The following is a 21187-nucleotide window of genomic DNA, read 5'->3' as shown; positions in this document are numbered from 1 at the left end:
ATAACTCTAGTAGACAATTCAGGAGTAATGCCTTTCCTCAGAGAATGGTGAGAATGTTGGACTTGCTACTCCATTGTGAGGTTGAGGTGAATAGCATAGATGCATTTAAGGAAATTTAAACTGAAGTCATTTAAGTGATAGGATTTTGGTTTTGATCTATATCGCCTATTTTTCACTGTGTCATCAAATTCCTGGAACCCATTCCTGAAGTGAAGTATAAGTGCACCTTACACCACATGGATTGCTGCAGGTCTAGAAGGTGCCTTTAGGTGCCTCAAGTGCAATTAGGGATGGACAATAAAAGTTGACATTCCATGAATGAACAAATATTCTACCTTGGAATGCAAGGAACAAAGTAGATGAAATAAGTAGTTTAGATTCAGCAGAGGTTTGTGTGGAACACAAATGTTGTCTAAGGTAATGGTGTTGGAAGAGTTAATATTACAGCTGTATCGAGCACTGCCCGATCTGATGATGTTACCCATGGAGAAGGGGCAGTCTAGCATGAAGCTAAGATGAAGGCAGATGTCTCATCTCTGACTCCTGATAGTTTTTGTAATTAGAAACATAGAAACTAGGTGTGGGAGTAGGTCATTTGGTCATTTGAACCTGTTACCCATTCAATATGATCACGACTGATCCTCAATCTTAACACCATATTCTTGCTTTCTATTCATACTCCTTGATACATTAAAAAATAAAAACATATCAATCTCTTTCTTGAACATACTCAGTGACCTGGTCTCCACAGCCTTCTGTGGTAGCAGATTCCACCATCCTGTGTGTGGTGAAGCATTTCCACATCTCAGACTTAAATGGCTTACCCCATATCCTGAGGACTGTGAATCCTGTTCTGAACTCCCCAACCAAGGGAAACAAACTGCTTTCCTCTAATCTGTCTCTAACTCTAATCTCTAACTATACCCAGAAGGTGGTAGGAATAAGGGAGTTGGAGGCAAAAACCCTCAGGACATTCAAGAAGTATTTACACGTGCACTTGTGATGGCAAGGCATAGAAGGCTACGGGCCGGGTGCTAGAAAATGGCATTAGAATAGGTAGGTGGTTGTTTTTGACTGGTATGGGCTTGATAGGCCAAAGGGCCTTTTTCTGTGCTATCAGCCCCCATGACTCTAAAACTGTGTAAGGGGGCACAGCAGAATAGGGGACAGGATTGCAGTTTTGGAAAACCCTGATCACAAATCCCAGCCCCAGGGTAACAATCTGGGCCCATGTGTTTCTAATGGGATAGGCCCACCAACAAAACAGTGCCATCGGAAAATCGCCCCTCGGAAACACATTTAGCTTTGGGATGAGGGATTTTTCCATAGTTCCAGAAGACTTAGAACACAATTCCAGACAAAGTGTTTGGACATACTTAATTTGGAAAAATATTTCTTTTCAAAATTCTGGCCATTAACTAGGCAAACTGAATGCAATTTTCTTGGTTCTCAATTCAGTAGCAGCTGAAAAGAGCTTCACATTTGGTCCTTGAACTATCAGGTTCCACAGTTTGTACATTGTTTGTATTATACTGTTTACATTGTTGTTGCCAGCGTACATATGCTAATTATGATCTGAAGAAGGGTCTCGACCTGAAACTTCAACCTTCCTGCTCCTCTGATGCTGCCTGGCCTGCTGTGTTCACCCAGCTCCACACTGTGTTATCTCTGGCTCCAGCATCTACAGTTCTTACTATCTCTGAGACAGAAAGGGTACTTTTTTTCAATAATTCATTCACTAACAGGATGAGGGCATCACTGGCTAGGTCAGCGTTTATTGCCCATCTCTAATCGCCCAGAGGGCAGTTAAAAGTCAACCACATTGCTGTGGGTCTGGACTCACACGTAGGCCAGATCAGATAAGGGTGGCAGTTTCCTTCCCTAAAGGACAATAGTGAATCAGATGGGTTTTTCTGACAATCGACAATGGATGCATGGTCATCATCAGAATCTTAATTCCAGATTTTAATTGAATTCAAATTCCAACATCTGCTGTGGCCGGATTTGAACCCCTGTCCCCAAGACCATTACCTGGGTCTCTCGATTCACAACAGACCATTAAATTCCCAATTGAGCAATTATATTCAATGGATACAATTGCAAATACAATTTGAATAAATTTGAAATACATAAATTCAGATGAAAGTACTTTTAAAAAAAATACTGCATTTGGAGAAGGTGAGAACATCACACTATCACTTTCTCACTGAAATGGTCATCATCAGGAAAATGGGATTGATTATATTAATAGATGGGCTTAGTACAGGAATTAGGACAGTTACAACAAGCCCAGTACAAAAACACTGATATCTTTTTGTTTTGAAGTAGACATCTGACCTTTGGTTTAGCTTTAAGATTTCAAAGAGGACATTTGCAAAGTTCAAAGGTCAGTTAAGGGGACTTTCTGACAAACTGTACAAACTGAGAACAGAAGTCCAGAACCTTGCCACCACCAGAGGGTAGCAGTATACTCTGTCTTCTTATTCAGTCTGGCTTGGGCAACATCATGACAGTTTATGATCTGTTGTATAGAACTTTCCAGAGAATTGCACCAAATAAAACGAGAAAACAGCTGTTCCAGTTTCGGCCAAAGCTCTGTGGAGATGTTCCTTTCCTCTTTTGAAAAAAGGAAATAACATCTGCAGAGCATAGTTTGATTATGATGAGGCCATGTTACCCAGAACATGTTACGAGATCTGCTATTCTTCCCCAATGGTTACAGGTATTAATATTCCAGCCCTCTGTATTTCGCCATAGTACTGCATAGTATCGTTCAGAACACTTAGCAGAAGATGGTGTTCATCAACAGATGTTAACGTTGAAAAATAGGTAATAATTACTTTTGTTTGGCAGGCTAGTGCATAAGGTACATGAATAAAACTCAAATGATTTTACTAGATTCAATAAAAAAGGCCATTACTTGTTACGTTGAATTTTACAGTCTACAAAAGCAATAAAAGAGTTTATAGTGTGACAACAAAACATACAAGCTAAAGGAGATCTTTGGTTCTGATTGACTTGTGATACTGAAAAGGCTTCATTGCGATGGTATTCTTGGAATGGCTGGCCAAGGCTGCTTTGCCCTGGTGTGTGTGGTTGTGAGGTAGGTTCAGATTGTTTTCCCAAACAAAATAGACCATCGATGTTCACTGTATAACGCCAGGCATGAGACACCGCTGTGGAACCCTAGCCCAGAGACCAACTCTTTGCCTTTAGCAGGGAGGTGGGGTGAGCGAAGAAACTGAAGCAGACAGAAAAGGAAAAATCAGCAAAATTTGCGTTACCAAATTCCACGATTTTGATGTTCTCCTGTTCTGGTTTCTTTACAATGATAGATTTCTTCTTCGAGAGCCTTACTTGCTGAAGCAACGCCCTTTGTACATCTCGGGAAGTGTAAGTTGTCCCTGGGAGGAATATGGAACATAAAAAACTGATAAGTAGTCAGAATGTAACTAACTAAAAGAAAGGAGTGACAAAAAATGCCCTGTTTTGCTTTTCTCATGTGGCTGAGCGGTATAGGTTGCTGCATCAAATACGTACGTGGGTCAAAATGGACATCGACAATGGTGCGCACAGATTTGCTTGCTCCCAGACCACGAACTCGGACACTCTTAAAATCTTTCTTCACATTTGAGTTCCGCAAGAGTTCTTCCAGCTGGATGAAGTTGAGATTGCGGGGCACATGGATAAACAATCAGATGTTAGAAACAATCCAAAGTTGGCTGAAAATAATGCAATTAATCAATTCCTCTTCAGAAATAGCTGAATCCCTGTTTGTACATGTTTCTCAACTAGTGCTCTGTGAAACTACTGCCCAGTATTCAGTAAAACAGTGACCGTCGCACCAGCCCACTGCATAGTGCAACCAAAATAGGATGGAAGGGAAAAATCAGAGGACAAATTAACTTGCAAACATCTTAGACTTTTCAAAGATGAAATAAAGAGCAATAATAGTGAATGTCTGCAGTAGATGGTGCCATTTGGGAACCAGGGATAGAGAAATGGAGGAAACTCCATTTCCACCATGAAGCAGTTTTAAGTTTGTTTTGAAACTCAAAAGCATGTACTGTTTTGTTAAAATAAAAGCTAAACACTAAGGATGCTGGAAATCTGAAATAAAAGCAGAGCGTGCTGGAAAAACTCAGCAAGTCTAATCATAATCTTAATGAAAACCGAAAGAACTGCGGATGCTGTAAATCAGGAACCAAAACAGAAGTTGCTGGAAAAGCTCAGCAGGTCTGGCAGCATCTGTGAAGAAGAAAATCAGAGTTAACATTTCGCGCTTGGTTAACTCTGATATAATCTTAATGAAGTTAGGCCTGCTCAGTTAATATCCATATAGTTGGGAAGAAAATTGTCAGTTGTCAATCAAAAATGTTGAAATATTCTAAAACACTAAATTTTAAAAAGCTGGGCTTTTTGCTGTGTTTATGTCATTACTGTGCGAAGTAGTTTGACTAAATAGCTGGCTCTGCTACTTTGCTGGGTTCACAGAAGGTTTTGAGTCTGACATGACTCTTTTTCAAAAATGTTCGGAACACCTGAAAGTGTCACATAAACCTTGAAATGTAACTTTGTTTCTCTCGATGCCAGGCCTGCTGAGTTTCTCCAGCACTTTGTGTATTTAAAGCTGCATATGTTACTTCTCCACAAATTGGCAATTTTACAATTTACTTTACTCCACAATAACGGCAGCAGTAGTAGTGGACTCAATGGGGCTAAATAGTACGCAGGGAAGGTAATGCATTTGCAACACTTTGTGGTGGAAGAAGAGATTAACCACAGTATTCCACAGCATAAAACTCCAATGAATAATTCTCAATTAATGAGAGAATAAAGAGAGCTGAATGTGGGCCAATATATTCCAAAGCATGGCCAACAGATCAGCCTGGGAAGATGAAATAAATCCACAAGTTGTTGGTCACTTTTCAGAAACTAATGCACTCCAAAACTTTGCAAGACTAGCTTGTCATTCCTGGGAATGGACAGTTTTTTATTATTATTATTACTAAACTTTACACACTCCTTGAGCTTCCTTGGCCTACTTGTTTGGTAAAAATTAAAAGGACAAGGGCATAATTCATCAGCTGCCAACCGTCACTCACAGCACTTTCAATACTTCGAGCTGTTTCGCCAAACAGTTCCGACTTGGGATCGTCCATCTCCGGTGTGTAAAAGAGTTCTTGACCCTCAACCTCTTCCAAAATGAGAACTCCTTGGAATATCTTAGTCGCTATTGAAAGCAAAATCACAGTGGGAAAGCTGGCGTTAATCAGTGCTCCCGTCAGCATCATTAAACAAGGCTGCATCACTGGCTGACATAAAAGTGAATGGTGGGTTGGTAGTGCCAGTCTGAGGGTTAGTAAGATGGTTATATTCTTTGAATTAGTAGTTCAGAGGAAGCTTGGAATAGGTGCACATGTAAATTTGGTTCATAACACAATACCATAAATACCAGATGTTACCACAATACCAGCTGCTCCACAGCTCCAAACTATTGAGGTTGGCAAAAGGTTAAGTAGACAAAGAGAAAGAGTCGTTAGAGAAGAGGCAGGTTTAAACTGGCAGGAAATTAATAAAGAAATTAAATTTCTAGAGCAGTCACTTTTTCCGTAGAAATTAAAACATACTTTGCATCAGTGATATTCAGATTCTGCACTTACATGCAGGAATGAATACATCACTGATTGATTCAATTCCTTCCATTATATGAATGTCAGCATTTACTTAAGTTCCTTGATTGGAGATTTATGGAGAGAAAGAATTTCCAACACATTTGTCCGCAATGAATGCAAAATCTATAATTTTCAGAATAAGAAAATCTATTTACCGGCACAATGCTCTCACTGATTTCATGTCAAAATCTATCTTCAGAGAACTTTTATGAATTTTGGCCTGCCTGTGTAGGCTGAGAACATGCATATAATTGAGAAGGAAAATAAATTGTCAGTTCTCAATCAAAAATGTTCAAATATTCTAATAAACCAAATTAAAAAAATTGTTGTTTTGTTTGCTGCTTTTATGTCATTATTGTGCTAAATGTTTTCATTAAATTGCTGGCTCAACTAATTTAATGCTAAATGGGTTCACAGGCAGTTAAGATAGTGCACAAAAAAATTCAACTTCATTAACCAGTGCAATAAAAAGTGAGCAAGTTATACCCCATAGATCTATCACGTATTTTTGTCTCCATATTGCTACAGCTACTTTCATTCTTTGGAATTTGTGTCCAACAGCCAATTTTTAAGGCACTAAGCACTTGAAATGTCATAAAGATTAAGGTTATGGGCTATGTGTTGGAAAATAGGACAAGTGTGGATGTAGAGTAGTTTTGTCAGTACAGACTTGATCGGCCAAAAACCCTCTTTCATACTACGGGATTCTATGAAGACTAAAACTTTATGTCGACATGAAAGCACTCTGTGTTTGATCAATGCGCACAGGTAGTGGCAAGGTATCATCACATTCCATTGAAAACAAATCCCCGGAACATTGCAACTCACCTAACACACAGCATTCTCAGAAAGCCCGACAGCGTGACCTGCCCCTGCAGTTGTGTCAATAGCCTCAGGCAAGTACGTGCATTCTTCAAGGTACTTACGGGGACAGTTGGTTCCTTCACCATCCACAGACGGTGTTTTTCCATCAGGGCAGCAGCCGAACTCTGTGTTATCACACGATGACCTTTCAATTGGAACGGGTGTTGGTTCAGCTATGGTCTCATTGGAACCTACAAACAACACAGTATGACAACAAAGACAACGAAGCCGTAACTTAAGTCAGTTGAATACTGAACTCCAAATATTAGATGCTGTTAAAGGCATCTTTTAAATTCCTTAATAAGCTGACAAGTTTATTAAGGAACACTGGATTGGGTAGTCCCATGGACACACACTAAATTACACCCTGAAGCCAGCTATTTTAACATTGATATATACTGCATTATATATGCTGTCCACACATTAAAAGGTAAAGTCGTCATCATCCTAGTAGACCATGGCTGTTCTCCCATTAGACAGAGATGATTAATAGTTGTTTAAATGAGGGTCACTATGCCTCAGGTGAGGGGAGAGGTTGAGAGGGAAGATCTTTCTGGTGACCTCAGCCATTGTGGAAATTGAACCATCCCTGGTGCCAAACAGCCAACAGGGTTAACTCAGCACCCATTGTCCACATATTAATGCTACAACATATGACAAACCAAATCCCTTTCACGTGTCTAAACCCTGATTATATTAATTCATTCTTCCACATGACATGGATAGTGAAACTAACATTAGCTCATGAATACTTGACACAAATTATATAAAATTACTTTGCCCACTATTTTAAAAGAGGGATTAACAGGTTAAAAAGATACATGGGTTAATGCCATAAAACAGTGGATAAAGAGATCTTGAATAAATCAGCACAATGGCTCATATGGCTCTTTCTGTGCTGCTGAATTCTCTGATTAAACATTTGGATGGTGCAGTTTCACAGTTTTAGACCCTAATCTTGAGTGCTTTGTAAGAATTAAGTTCAATAGACACAAGGAGTGGTCCCTTTATCTAGCATTTGTAAATGACACTTCACAGAAAATGGGTTGCCTTGACAACAATAATCTTCCACAATGTCATGAGGTCACTGGTAACCACACACACCAACTCGATAGGATTGTCATCACAGTCACTTACTTAGTATTCAGGACACTTAAATTATTTTTCCAATGAATCCCGTTGGTGCAAATAAAGAATTTGGTATAATTTTGTCCACAAAAGAGCCTCACAGGATAAACCCAACATAAGGCATGAAATATTTAGTTGTATTAGTTTGCTTTGAACAATATCATGTCTGATGAATGATACTCATTATTGGCTTTTAATATATATTCAAACTAAAATTACTTGAAAAAAAGCACTCAAATTAATATTTGCATTGTCTTTGAGTTTCAATCTTACATTTTGAGTTTCAGTTTACAGCCATCAGGGATTGGCCAAAAGCAAGTACGATTGGGGTGGGGTCTCAAACGTCTGACTATATGTTGCTGGAAGGACTGATTACTTTCAATAGCAGATATTTCTTCCAAGCAATTTCCTGTTGAAAGACTTCAATTTAGTAAGTGGCCAATGACTCTACTTTGTTAATTCTAGGAGCATTAAGAGCAATTTAGGCAACAATGCTATAGTTTGTAGAATCTTTGTTTGACGCTTTACTATCGGATGATCCATGAGACTAATATTCAGGTTACGCTAGGTAAAATGTGGCCTCAGGTCGCACTAGATACACAAGTACAATTCCCAAAGTGCCACTTTGAGTTTCTGTCACTTATTTTGTTGGATCAGGCAAATATCAGGCAGATACTGAGCAGTTCTTTTATACATCACCTGGTCCAGTTTTGATTGCCTAAGGAGGTCAGAATTGAATGTTTATCCTCAAATTGACCTTGCTTTCATTTAATCTGTTCTTTCACCTCCCCCAGGAGACCCCTTGACATTGGTGGGTAAGAAGTATATATATCAATAAGTAAGGAATCACAAATTGTCATCAGATGGGCTGGATTCACCAGAAAGTCTTTACCTGTTGAGCACCGTTCATGCCTCAGTCTTTGTAATTATTGATCTATAATTGTACTTTTCAAATACAATTAGCAGTTGTAAGACTTCACATGTAAAGTGGCAGCATTACAATTGATGAATCTTTTGAGTACAAATATTTGCAAATCTCGGACTAGAGTTATGTTTACAAATTAGATCAACCATACTGAATTTAACTTCCTCTCTAGATCCAGCCAAACTGAAGAGCTCTTCAGTCTCAAAGGTGGTGAATCATTCAGACTCTCAACAGGACTACATGGTGAAAGACCATTAAAAAATGAGGAAACTCTTGGTAAGAATGGTTGAACTTTCCTCTTGCCACCTTATGCCACCAAATTCAACCTTTCTTTTGGAAGGGAGGTGAAAGACTAAATGAGATTGGCTTTAAAGGTTATACCAATGTGTTTGTTTCAATATATGCCAGGCATATCATTCTACTTCCACACTCCATGCCGCAGTCCATAAGAACCAAACGCTCTCATGCATCATTGACCATTTTACCAACCATAGTCAATTCACATTACCCGAAGGGTCTACTCCACTAGCTTCTAGATCACCACTTGCTTCAAGATCTGTATCCCCACTGAAACCCCCACTGCCTGACTGATCAGGGGGTTCAGATGGAATGACGGATGTTGTAGGCCGGACAGTGGTTAGGTGGGCAGTGACAACAGGACGTCTGGTTATCGTGGATGACTTGGATCTGACATATGATCTTGTGGTATGTGCAGGCCATGCTGTGGATCTAGGAGTGAGCTTTGCTTCAAACACTTCAGAGTCCTTTTCAACTCGCGCGGTCAATATGGTGTCTTCCCTTGTTGAAGATATGACTGTTGATGGGGTCATTTTCGACCATTTGGTTGTCTGAGGAGAGTGTGTGGTAGGAGGAATGGTTGGTCTCGATGGAGTTCCTGTATGGAGAGGTGAGATGGTTTCTATAGAGTTACAGAAGTAAATGAAGGTATGTTTAGGAAAGCACCAAAACAAATATAGGCAATGGCACGCTTTAAGAATTGGACCCTCAATTAGAAGCCCCTTTATCCTGAAAACTAAACATATTTTAAGCTTTGCACACAAAAACAGCTCAGTTTGATAATTTTAAAAAGCAGGTTAGTAAACCTAACTTGTGACAGCTCAAGTCTTTTTGCATTCAGTCTTTAACTCTTTAAAACTGAATATTCAATGTGATTTTCACAAGAGACAAGATGGTTAAGGTTAACTACAGCAGAACAGATGGTTTTAAATTATTAGCCCCTGAAAAGGCCCCAGAATAATGAACCGACAGATTTGCAGCTCAACAAAGCAACCATTATTTTACTTGCTGTTGCTCTCAACAGATGATCACTTTTACACATTGGTGACTATCACAGCATGCAGGTTGTGGGCACTGTCAGGGCATTGCAGGAGTCGATGTGTGACAATGGACATTTGACCTGGCAAATATAGCAAGTTAAAGACAAAAAAACTAGATACTTAAACACAGCACCAATTGTTTTTCAGGGGAAATCTAAAGAGTTAAGGGAGCTATATATTATGCTTTGTACTTAACAGCTGTTACACTTCCCGAAAGCCAAAGCAGTAACTGGCTTTTTTCTGCATCAATGGCCTTTATGGTCATGTAACCCAAGGCTGCCATTCCCCAACCATATTATCACAGGACAAAAGTCAGTGTCTTCCAAGAGATGGGCACTGACAAAGTGCAGAGCAGGAGGAAATGTGATTTTGGAAGTCACACAACGAACACATTCACACCAGGTTACAGAATAGGAATCTTATACTCCTGACATATGCAACAAAGCATGTGAACTTCGATTGTCTCGGTCCAAATTGTTTTCAAAATCTGGACACACTTTAGTCTCGGAATTTGCTTCAACTTTTAATTCCATTGTTAACAGCTGCACACATGATTTATTCACACTGCAGTTCTCAGAGGGTGAAAGAGGAAATGACAGTATCTTAATTTACAAAAACTAAAGGGAAACCAGCTAGTGCATTTACTGTAGCACTGTCTCATGCACTATTTACTGAGTACTTCAATAATTGTGGTTCTCAGAACAACTGGTGCAAAGAACTGCAGATCTGACTAGGGTCTGTAAGAGAGTAATTGTTTATTTAATTAGTGAAACTTTTAATAAATACTGCAAGTGCAACAGAATAGAATGGTAATATGCAATAACTTAGTGATATACGGGCTCAGTTATACTGACCAATGCGGAGTAGAGATTGTGTGTCGTGTGCAACCAAGACTTGGTGGTACTCTCCAACCCTCAACCAACATAGTGAATAGATGCACTGCCCATTATGGACTGAGCCATGTGAAACAAGCACGATCCCAAGTTCAAGTCTTTGGTCTTAGTTAAGTTATAGAATCCCTACATGTGGAAGCAGGCCATTTGGTCTGTCAAGTCCACACTGACTCTTCGAAGAGCATCTCACCCAGGCCCTCCCTATCCCTGTAACCCTGTGTTTCCCATGACTTATTTACTTAGCCTACACATTCTGGACACTATGGGGCAATTTAGCATGGCCAATCCACCCTAACTTGCACATTTTTGGACTGCGGGAGGAAATCAGAGCACCCAGAGGAAACCCACGCAGACACAGGGAAAGTGTGCAAACTCCACACAGACAGTCGCCTGATAGTGGAATCGAATCCAGGTCCCTGGCACTGTGAGGCAGCAATGCTAACTACTGACCCACCATGCCACCCAGAGCTTTCTGGTTTCAGCTAGGCAAAAGTTGGGGCACTCCGAAATTGCCTCAAGATTTATGTGCACAAGAACTGGGCTCAATTGCAATGCCTCTCCCATCTGAATAGCAAAGTAACGGAAGAACCTGCTGACACCAATAAAACACAAGTGATGTGGGAGAATGTAAGAAAAATAAACTTAAAATAAAAATACTGGAAGCTATTTACATCATGACTCAAACTCCTTTGTATTATTATCTTTAAGATAATCCAATGATTTTTTTAAATAAAAGACATGGGGGTGGCATGTGTTCTGTAAGTGGGAGTGATGATCAAGTGCTAAAAAATTTGTTAACATGCATCATATCACTGAGAAATTCTATTCTTAACGGTAAATTCACCCTTGTTGCTTTTCCAGTTGGGTGTCACATTCAAAGGGATCACTTGTTGGCGACAGAATTTTAATACAGTAGCACCGACTTCTTAAGCAGCACTCGCTTCAAGAATAGCTCTCTACTACTGAATTTATTGATGAATTTTATGAACAGTTCTCTCCAGAGAGCCTTATTGACCCTATTTGACTACTGCATCAAACCCAAGACCATCAATGTATCTGCTATTCACTGACTTGTCAAGTTATATCAGACTCGAAACATTAACTGTTTCTCTCTGTGCAGATTCTGCCAGACGTGTTGAGTTTCTCCAGCACTTTCTGTTTTTAAGTAACTGACTTGACTCCCTGTACTTGAACTCATTGTATGTTCGGGCTCCACATTTACACGGAACGCTTTCTTCTGTCTCACAGCTCACACAAATTCCCACTGCCTATCCGAAACTGCAGGACAAAAGCTGGCTATCTCTACATATAATTTCAGAGCAAACTGACGTCAGTGACTGAAGACAAAAGAATCCCCTGAATATAAGCCCATTCTTTGAAAACATATTTGTGCGATGATTTCAGCATTGCTGACCAGAGTCCTCGCTGCTGATTTGGACAGGTGCATTATGTGGTGTTAACATCTTAAGATTTATTTAGCATGGTAATTGCTTGTTTGGTTCCATACTGAAAACAATTCCATTCCAAATTAATTTGCATCAGAGTTTCACCTGGTTAACACAACCTCCCATTGTACTAGGTTACTGTGAAGCAATACATTGGCACCTCACTCATTCTGTCTTTTTTGCCAACTTCAAATGCATTCTTCAATATCTGAAAGCATCTGTTATATTGGCACTCTTGTCATTTGGGATCCAGGAATTGTAGATGCAGTGGGGTAAGCTTTTTGCTTCTCTTGCGTGAGTGTCAATTTGGCAGAAGGACACGTCAGGTCATTGTAGACCCCCTGACCTATATTGGTGCCAGCAAAGCAGATTTTACAGGTGGCAATGGAACCCCAAGATGTTAAGGGCAGGTGGAACAGGGGCGTGTGTATCATTCAGTCTTTGAAACGTTGCACCTCATTTTCTGCCTGGGTGTCCTGCAACCTTTTGGACTCCATATTGAGTTCAATAACTTTAGGGCTTGTGCTCTCCCATGTCCTTACCCCGACCCCCACAACCAGGCCTTGTTACCACATACAAAAACAGAAATTGCTGGAAAAGCTCAGCAGGTCTGTCAGCATCTGTGGACAGAAATCAGAGTTAACGTTTCAGGTCCAGTGACCCTCCCTCAGAGGACGTGCTGAGCTTTTCCAGCAATTTCTGTTTTTGTTTCTGATTTAAAGTATCTGCAGCTCTTTTGGTTTCTTGTTATCACATAGTCTGCTGTTACACACCACCTATTGTCAGCCTCTAACAGTCCCCATTAACAACTATTCACCCTCCCAGCCTGATCGTTAGCAACTCCTTTGTCTGTCCAACTGTCTTTCTCTCTCTTTGGGCTCTATCCTATCGTTTACTCCCTACCCCACCACCTCCCTATTTTCTGCATATAAACTGACGTTTTCCCAGCCACCATCAGTTCTGAGGAAGGGTCACTGGACCCGAAACGTTAACTCTGTTTTTCCCTTCACAGATGCTGCCAGACCTGCTGAGCTTTTCCAGCAACTTTGTTTTTGTTCCTGATTTACAGAATCTGCAGTTCTTTTGGTTTTTATTTCCTTTGTCTGTCTAATTGTTCTTTTCATTCTTTGGACTCTATCCCCACGTATTGTTTACACCTTATCCCCTCCCCCACTCTATCTTCTGCATAAAAACCAACATTTTCCGACCTACCATCAGTTCTAAGGAGGTGTCACTTGACCCGAAATGTTAACTTTGATTTCTCTCCACAGACGCTGCCAGACCTGCTGAGCTTTTCCAGCAATTTCTATTTTTGTCTCTGATTTACAGTATCTGCAGTTCTTTTGGTTTTTATTTTGAAATGTTGATGCTGCTCGGGAGGGACAGGAACTGCATTCATCATGCAAAGGGCCAAGGGAAGGGGATCAGTGCAGAAATACTGATCTCTCAGAAACCAAACTGAATGAGCGCTAATTTAAGAGCTGGTTAAAATGTGCACTGACCAGTATCATCACTTTCTGAAAAGTCTGCAGTCCGTATTCAGTCTCCACGCAAACAAGGATCAAGATATTGCGAGCTTTCTCGCTCCAGAAGAGGAAACAAGCTGCCTTTTTAACCCAGCAGACTCAATTTGAATCCACCCGCGGAGTAAATCCAACTCAGGGACTTTCAGGCATCTTTGGAACTTCCCGCAGAATTCCCGCCCAATCCCTTCATTGTTACTTTCCAACATAAAATATCATGGTGTGCTTGACCAACTTCCTTACCTCGACAAGGCCCTTGGTGTGTGATTGTGATCACAGTGCCTTGGCGACATCCAATAGATTTGAGCTGACATTCATTTGCGTAGGTTATGCCATCAGAGCCACAGACCTGATATTGTCCAAGGAACAAATAAGCAAGGGTTGGACAAAATTAGAATTGCATGCTCAACAACATAGAAACACTGGAAAAGGAACAGGCCACTCATTCCCTCCATTACATTCCAGCATTCAATTCAATCTCAAAAGCTTGTCACGTTTCCTCTCTGCTCCAAAGAAGCATGAGGTTATCCCTGTTTCTCTCTCCACAGATGCTGCCAGAGATTCTCCAGCACTTTCTTTTTTTATCTCAGATCTCCAGCATCTGTGGTATTTTGCTTGTATTCCCTGAGATCCTGACAGGTATGTTCCTGAAATCCATGCAACCACCTCTGTCCCATCACCACTTGGGACACTGGGCCAGCAGATGTCGATGTATCTCAAACCCAAAATGTTCCAAATGACTTAATGCCCAGCAGGATTTTGGGGAGAATCAAGCTCCAGAATTTTCTGAAATTTGTGGGTGTCATGGGCTAGGCAAGCATTTATTGCCCATCCCTAATTGTCCAGAGGGCAGTTCAGAACCAACGCCATTGCTATGGATCTGGGGTCACATGTAGACCAAACCATGTAAGGACAGCACATTTCCTTCCCTAAAGGATATTAGTGCATCAGAAGGGACTTTATGACAGTGGGGGCATACTCAGCTTTTTAACCCAGAGCATTATTTTTACTGAATTCGAATTTCACCATCTTCCACAATGGGATTTGAACCTATGTCTCTCCCCAGAATATTAGCATTGTCGCTCTAGATTACTAGCTTGGTGATATTACCATTGCCTGCCCATTCGTGAACCTTTTCTCACAAAAAGGATGCTTCCTGAACTCAAAACGAGAGCGATAAAACTTCAATTCTACAATAATTACCATTTTTTTCTGGATTTCGCCACCAGGGAGATTGTTCCTTCACATCCATCCAATCACACCCCTTCACCCTTTTAAATACCTTGATTAGATCATGTCTGATCTTGCTAAATTCAAGCCTGGTTCAGTGTATCCTCATGGTTTAATTCTTTAAATCCAGTTATTATTCTAAATGTACTCATTCTAAAGTCAACATATCCTCACTAATGAATGCGATACTCCAGATTGGGTTTCGCTGAGGATCTGTATAACTGAAACATTACTTGCCTCAAACGCATGTAAATACAGTCTGGTTCAAGCAGGAGAGGTCTTTGGTTTGTTTGGATAGAATCTAACCCCAATGTTTGTTTGTTTCTTTGATATACTATACAGATCCAAAGTGCTTTTGTGACGATGTATGTACGTAAATATTTTTTATGAATAAAGTATATTTTTGAAATAAAAAAATTGAATTCCAATACCCTTGACATAAAAGAAAATACTTACTTTTTTTAATTACTTTTTTGTGTGTACTAACTCTTAGTTGTATGTAGACACTAACTTTCTTTGCTTCTTCACCGAGCCCAGCCTCTCACTAAGTAGGAAAATATCTAGTTTCAGATCTGAAGCAGCCAGCTTCACACATTCCATCCCATCCCTTGCCAAAGCCTTTAGCAATCAAATTAATCTAGTCACTATGGAGGTTCTGCCTTCCATTACGTAGGCCTGGATATTCCCTCCAAAGTGTAAAGATTCCAATTTCTGTTCGGGGTAGGGGATGAGATGGGTGCTATCCAAAGTCAGACCCACTGCCCACAGAAATGGCACTGGGGTGGCCACAGGGACTGTCAAGGCCAGAAGTGAGCTGTGGTCTGGGCTTGTAAGGAAAATAATACAATAAAAACATCTCTGTCCATTCCCCAAAAACACTCACTCGTACCCTCTCCATGTTGACCTATGCCTCCATCCAAGGTTCTTCTTACCCTGCATGCTAATCTATAGATCTGTACCCTTGCCCCTTGGCCCTTACTCTTATGCCAACTTAGTGCAATATCTATTCAACCCATGCCCGTCCCCAACTACCTCTTTTCCCTTGTACCATCCATGTGAACTCCTATCCACAACGGGCAGACCTCTGGACTCCTGCTGATATGAAATAAAGTTTTAATTGTCTACTAAGTATTGACTGTCCTTTTATCTTTAACGAAAACCCACATGCTACATTTAAAATTGTATCATCCATTTAATCTCTTCTAACACAAAAAATCTAATCATAGCCCCACAAAGACTACTTGAAGCTACCAATCAACTGTGAACTAACAGGCATCCCACTGTGATAATAATAGGTTTTGAAATCAGTCATGAAGCACAAATCCTATAATGATAGCCCTCAGGCTCAAGTTAACAGAGTGAAATAGCCAGCACTATTTTTTAAACTGCAGACTCTTAATGCCTCGACAGCTTGGAAGTTCCAAGGGGGGTTAAATGGTTTGACAGTTTGTCTGTTCCAATCAGCTTATTGCAAATCATGTCTACTTTTCATACATAATCATGTCTACCCTTAACAATCCAAAGGGCATTTTACTGTACCCAAAGGGCACCCTACCTTTCCTGAATGTAAACCTCAACTCCTCCAAAAAGGATCCTTTACCTCTTGAAAGAACTTGGAAAGTTTGGACCTTCTCGTGAAAAGTGTAAAGCATACAAGTTGTGTCTTGGATATCTCAATAACAAAAAATGAATCTGCTTAAAGGTCACTAAAACTTCTAGATAGATAGTTGCCTCCATGAATCACAGATGTACAATCTGCAACAAATTCTCCTTCTATTTTTTTCTCTCTGAGTGGACCTCTGAGGTACAAGTGTAGCATCAACTTCTAAAACAATGGAAGTCAATGTGTTGGTGTACCGATCGAGATGTAGCGAACCTGTTTCAAGTTCATTTGCAGCTCTGTCCCTTTTGCTCCCCTACTTAGCTTAATTTCAACCAGTCTTTCTTTGTGACCTGTTTTTAAGATTATCTTGTACCACCAATCTTTTGTGTCTCTTCTGAGGGAAATGATGCAGAGGGTACTGAAGGGAAGGTGTAACAACTATGGGGGTCATTTCAGGTGCCAATGTGCACTACAGAAGTGATGTGCAGGATTTGAAATGGGCTAATTTTACAATGTCACATTCCTAGTGCATGGTTTTCTCCGTCAGGTACAGAAGAGGGCCATTCAGCCTGTCATGCCTGCATCGACTCTTCAAATAAGCATTGTTACCTAATGCCCACTCCCTTTCTCCACATACCCTGTTTACCTGGAAAAATACAGAAACTGCTGGCCTGAATTTCCAAACTGCACTCTGATGTTCTAAACTCCCATAACAGGAACACAAATGTATAGAATTGGTATAAAGGACATAGTGTTCTCTGATTTTGGAGTGAAGGTGAAACAAGGATTGCACCAACAAAGCCTTACCTTAGAGTTTTTACTTTCTGGACAAACAGGAGGGGGGCATTCACAATAAGCACGCTCATTACTCTCCACACAAGTTGCTCCATATTGGCACAGAAGATCAGCACATGATTTGGATACAGATGGGTCTGTGAGAAAGTGAGAAATAAAAAACTTACTGAACTCTCTCTCCTCGTTAACTTCTTGAATAATTTTGAAGTATTTCTCACTAACGCATCAAAGTTAGAAGGGAAAATAATTCTTTTACGTGGTGTCACGAGGTATAGAACAAACAAAAGACCAAGAAACATCAATGCGGGTCCTCTGAAGCTGCGATTAGAGAGAAGATAGAGTTCCCCATTTACTGCTCCTCAGAAAAGTGCCTCTCCATTACACCCACCTCTCAATTCACATTTCTCAATGTCCCTCACATCATCAACAGTTTGCTACTGAATTGCCCAACATTTGCAATTGTCATGGTGTTTCCTCTGGCTGGGAGTGATTGTTTGATTGAGTAATTGTTGTCACACGTACTGAGATACAGTGAAAAGTGTTGTTTTGCGTGCTGTGTTGCACAGGCAGATTGCAGCATACAAAGTGCGTCAGAGCGGTTCTGAAACTGGGAGGCAGGAGGGAGGGGGTTGGAGGTGGGCAGGGTACCAGAATAAGGGACAGGCCATATAGGATATAGATATGGAGGAATTTCTTCACTGAGGATGGCAAATCTTGGGAATTCTGTTCCAAATTCCAATCGACTCTCGATAAATCTTTGATTCCTTTTGCCTAACAAATGTCTACTTACCTACATTAGAAATATTTAGTGACCCTGTTTTCATTGCCATCTGAAGCAGAGAGCTCAAAAGTTGCACAACTCTTAGAGAAAAAAAACTCATCTCTGTCCTAAAAGGGAGACTATTAGCATTAAAACAGAGCCCCTTACTTACGGGTTGTCCCACAAGAAGAAACATCCTTTCCATATCTATCTTGTGAAGACCATTCAGGATATTATAAACTTTAATCAAGTCACCCCTGACTCTTCCAAACTCCAGTGGAAACAAACTCAGTTTGTCCAACCTTTCCTCAAAAGATTCTAGGTACGAGTCTATTAAACCTCCTCAGAACCATCTCCAATGCATTTACATCATTCCTTAAATAAGGAGACCAGAACTGCACGCAGTATTCAAGAAGTGATCTCCCCAATACCCTGTATAACTGAAGCATAGCATCCTTATGTTCAATTCCTCTCACTTTAAACAACAGCATTCCATGAACCTCCTTAGTTACTCATTTTACATGTATTTTAGCTCTTAGTATCTGATGCACAAAAACACTTAGATTTCTCTGTACCTCAGAATTAGGCAGTTGTTTTCCATTTAGGTAATACTCCACTTTTTTATTCTTCCTGCAAACTGAATAATATCACATTTTCCCATATTCCATCTGCCTGTTTAATGCCCATTCCTCCTTTTATGAATAGAGATTTTTGGAAACTCTTATCATCAAAGTAGTAAAACCTTGTGGAAGGTCCAACATTATCGATAGACGACTTATCTACACCAGTTTGTAGCCTCCTTCTGTTCTCTTTGCAATACACTTTCATTCCTGTCTTTGCGTCATCTGCATATCTAGCAACCACATCTTTGCTTCCACAGCTAAGACATTGATGAAAATTATAAGAAGCTGAGGCCCCAGCACAGGCTCCTGCAGGGACCATACTTGTCACATTCTGTCAATCAGAAATTAAAACAATAGTGAGTAATGCATGCTCCCTCATAGCTGTCAATCTTCTATCCATGCTAATTTGTTACCCTCTACATTGAGCTCTAACTATACGCAATACTCTTGTCAAATGCCTTCTGGAAATCCAAGTAGGGCTACAGGCTCTCCTTTGCCCACAGTGCATGTTCATCCTTCAAAGAATTCCAATAAATTGTTTAAACATAATTTCCCTTTTACAAAACCATGCTGACTCTTCCCGATTACCTTGAGTTTTGCCTCAAAGTAACTTATACTCTCTTTAATGATCAATTCTACCACTTTCCTCTTGACAGAAAAGCTAACTAGCCTTGGGTTTTCCATTTTCTGCCTCCCACTCCCTTTGTGAATCGAGATTTCTAGAGAATGATAACATTGATAGAAGAACAGTAGATAGCATCAATAAAGAAAGATTGAGATAATATCTTCAATCCATTGAACAGATGTTGAAAGTTTGAGAATGGATCTACATAATAGTATCATTGAATCCCTATAGCGTGAAAGCAGGCCATTCGGCCCATTGAGTCCATACTGACCCTCTGAAGAGCATTCCACCCAGACCTACACCCCCCCTACCCTATCCCTATAACCCTGCGCTTCCCATGTGCACCAATCCACCTAGCCAGCACATCCCTGGACACTATGGGAAATTTAGCACGGCCAATTCCACCTAACCTGCACATCTTTGGTCTGTGAGATGAAACCAGAGCACCCAGATGAAACCCATGCAGACAGTGGGGGAGAATGTGCAAACTCCAAACAGACAGTCGCCTGAGGGTGGGCCCCACTGAATGAATTAATGCTACAATTCTTAATGTTTGGCGGCTTCAGGGCTGTTAATCTCCTGTTTTTACCATCATGTGCCAAGTCAATGAAACTAAATGCCTCATGCTCTAAAACTCACTGAAATTTAACACCGGCAGGGCACCTTGTTTCCAATGCAGTCGTCTAAATTTTCAGGATTTTACAAGAAAGTTCTGTGTAAATTTTTCTGACAAGGCCTGTTAATGCTCTCACCTTCATCACAGCCATTTTGACCCAAGTTACTTCCATCTGGACACTGGTTGCACTTCATTCCAGTGATGCCAGCTTTACAAGAGCAAAGGCCAGTCATCTGCTCACAGTCATCCCGAATAGCCCCGACAGCATCACAGTTACAAGCTGTGCCAGTTCGAGAGGGAAATCAACAATGTGTTAGTGCAGGAAGATGCTGTCAGATTATTTCTGTTGTATCAGTGGCACATGAAATGAAACCAATAAAAGCTTTCAACTTCTCTGTTCTTGCAACATATTTAATTAAGAATAAGTCAATCATGTGATACAGCTTAGAAAGTCTGCTCTTGTCAAGATAAAGGCATCAGTGCCAGAGAATAAAATGTATTACCATTTTGACACATACAAAAAAAAACATTTACAGGCCAGTTATAGCATGGTTAGACCCAGCGTAAAGCTCCCTTTATTGTGCCCCAATAACAACTCATCTCTCACTCAAAGTGTTGTGACATTAATGGTCCCACTCTGGTGAATTTATGCCCTTTAAGGACCACACTAAAATTGATATTACCTCATTTCAGTTTAGGCTCTTTTTTGTTATAAAAAAAGGCAATATAGTCATCTTCTCTTCTGAAGGTATTGACTGTTATTGGGAGTAACTTCAGTAGTAGCAGTTTCACTCTCTCTCTTACCCTACAGACACACACACACACACACTCACACGCACGCACACTCACACGTGTGCACACATACACATGTGCACACACACACCCGCGCACACGCACTCACACATGGACACACACGTGCACCCACACACGCCCACATGCACCCACACATGCACCCACACGCGCGCACACACATGCACCTACACACGCGCGCACACGTGCACCCACACACGCACGCACACGTGCACCCACACACGCACACACACGTGCACCCACACACGGACACACACGTGCACCCACACACGGACACACACGTGCACCCACACATGCACCCACACATGGACACACACATGCACCCACACACACGC

The 21187-nt window shown here is 40.7% G+C and overlaps 1 protein-coding gene across 2 annotated transcripts in view; it reads right to left on the bottom strand.

Moving 5' to 3' along the window:
- The window catches only part of agrn (agrin), a 503633-nt gene that overhangs the window by 80299 nt on the left and 402147 nt on the right, over positions 1 to 21187 (bottom strand). For both annotated transcript variants that reach the window (XM_048614989.1, XM_048614990.1), the window contains 8 exons: positions 20179 to 20322; positions 17431 to 17555; positions 14034 to 14139; positions 9101 to 9487; positions 6602 to 6730; positions 5106 to 5233; positions 3541 to 3655; positions 3285 to 3404 (listed from right to left, as the gene is read on the bottom strand). In XM_048614989.1, the coding sequence (XP_048470946.1) occupies positions 3285 to 3404; positions 3541 to 3655; positions 5106 to 5233; positions 6602 to 6730; positions 9101 to 9487; positions 14034 to 14139; positions 17431 to 17555; positions 20179 to 20322 (1254 nt within the window). The remainder of the gene's footprint in view (positions 1 to 3284; positions 3405 to 3540; positions 3656 to 5105; positions 5234 to 6601; positions 6731 to 9100; positions 9488 to 14033; positions 14140 to 17430; positions 17556 to 20178; positions 20323 to 21187) is intronic.

Source organism: Rhincodon typus, chromosome 31 (assembly GCF_021869965.1).
Source record: "Rhincodon typus isolate 14 chromosome 31, sRhiTyp1.1, whole genome shotgun sequence".
Classification (NCBI taxonomy): domain Eukaryota; kingdom Metazoa; phylum Chordata; class Chondrichthyes; order Orectolobiformes; family Rhincodontidae; genus Rhincodon; species Rhincodon typus.
Note: the sequence above shows the minus strand (reverse complement) of the source record. Positions and strands in the feature narration are given on the sequence as shown.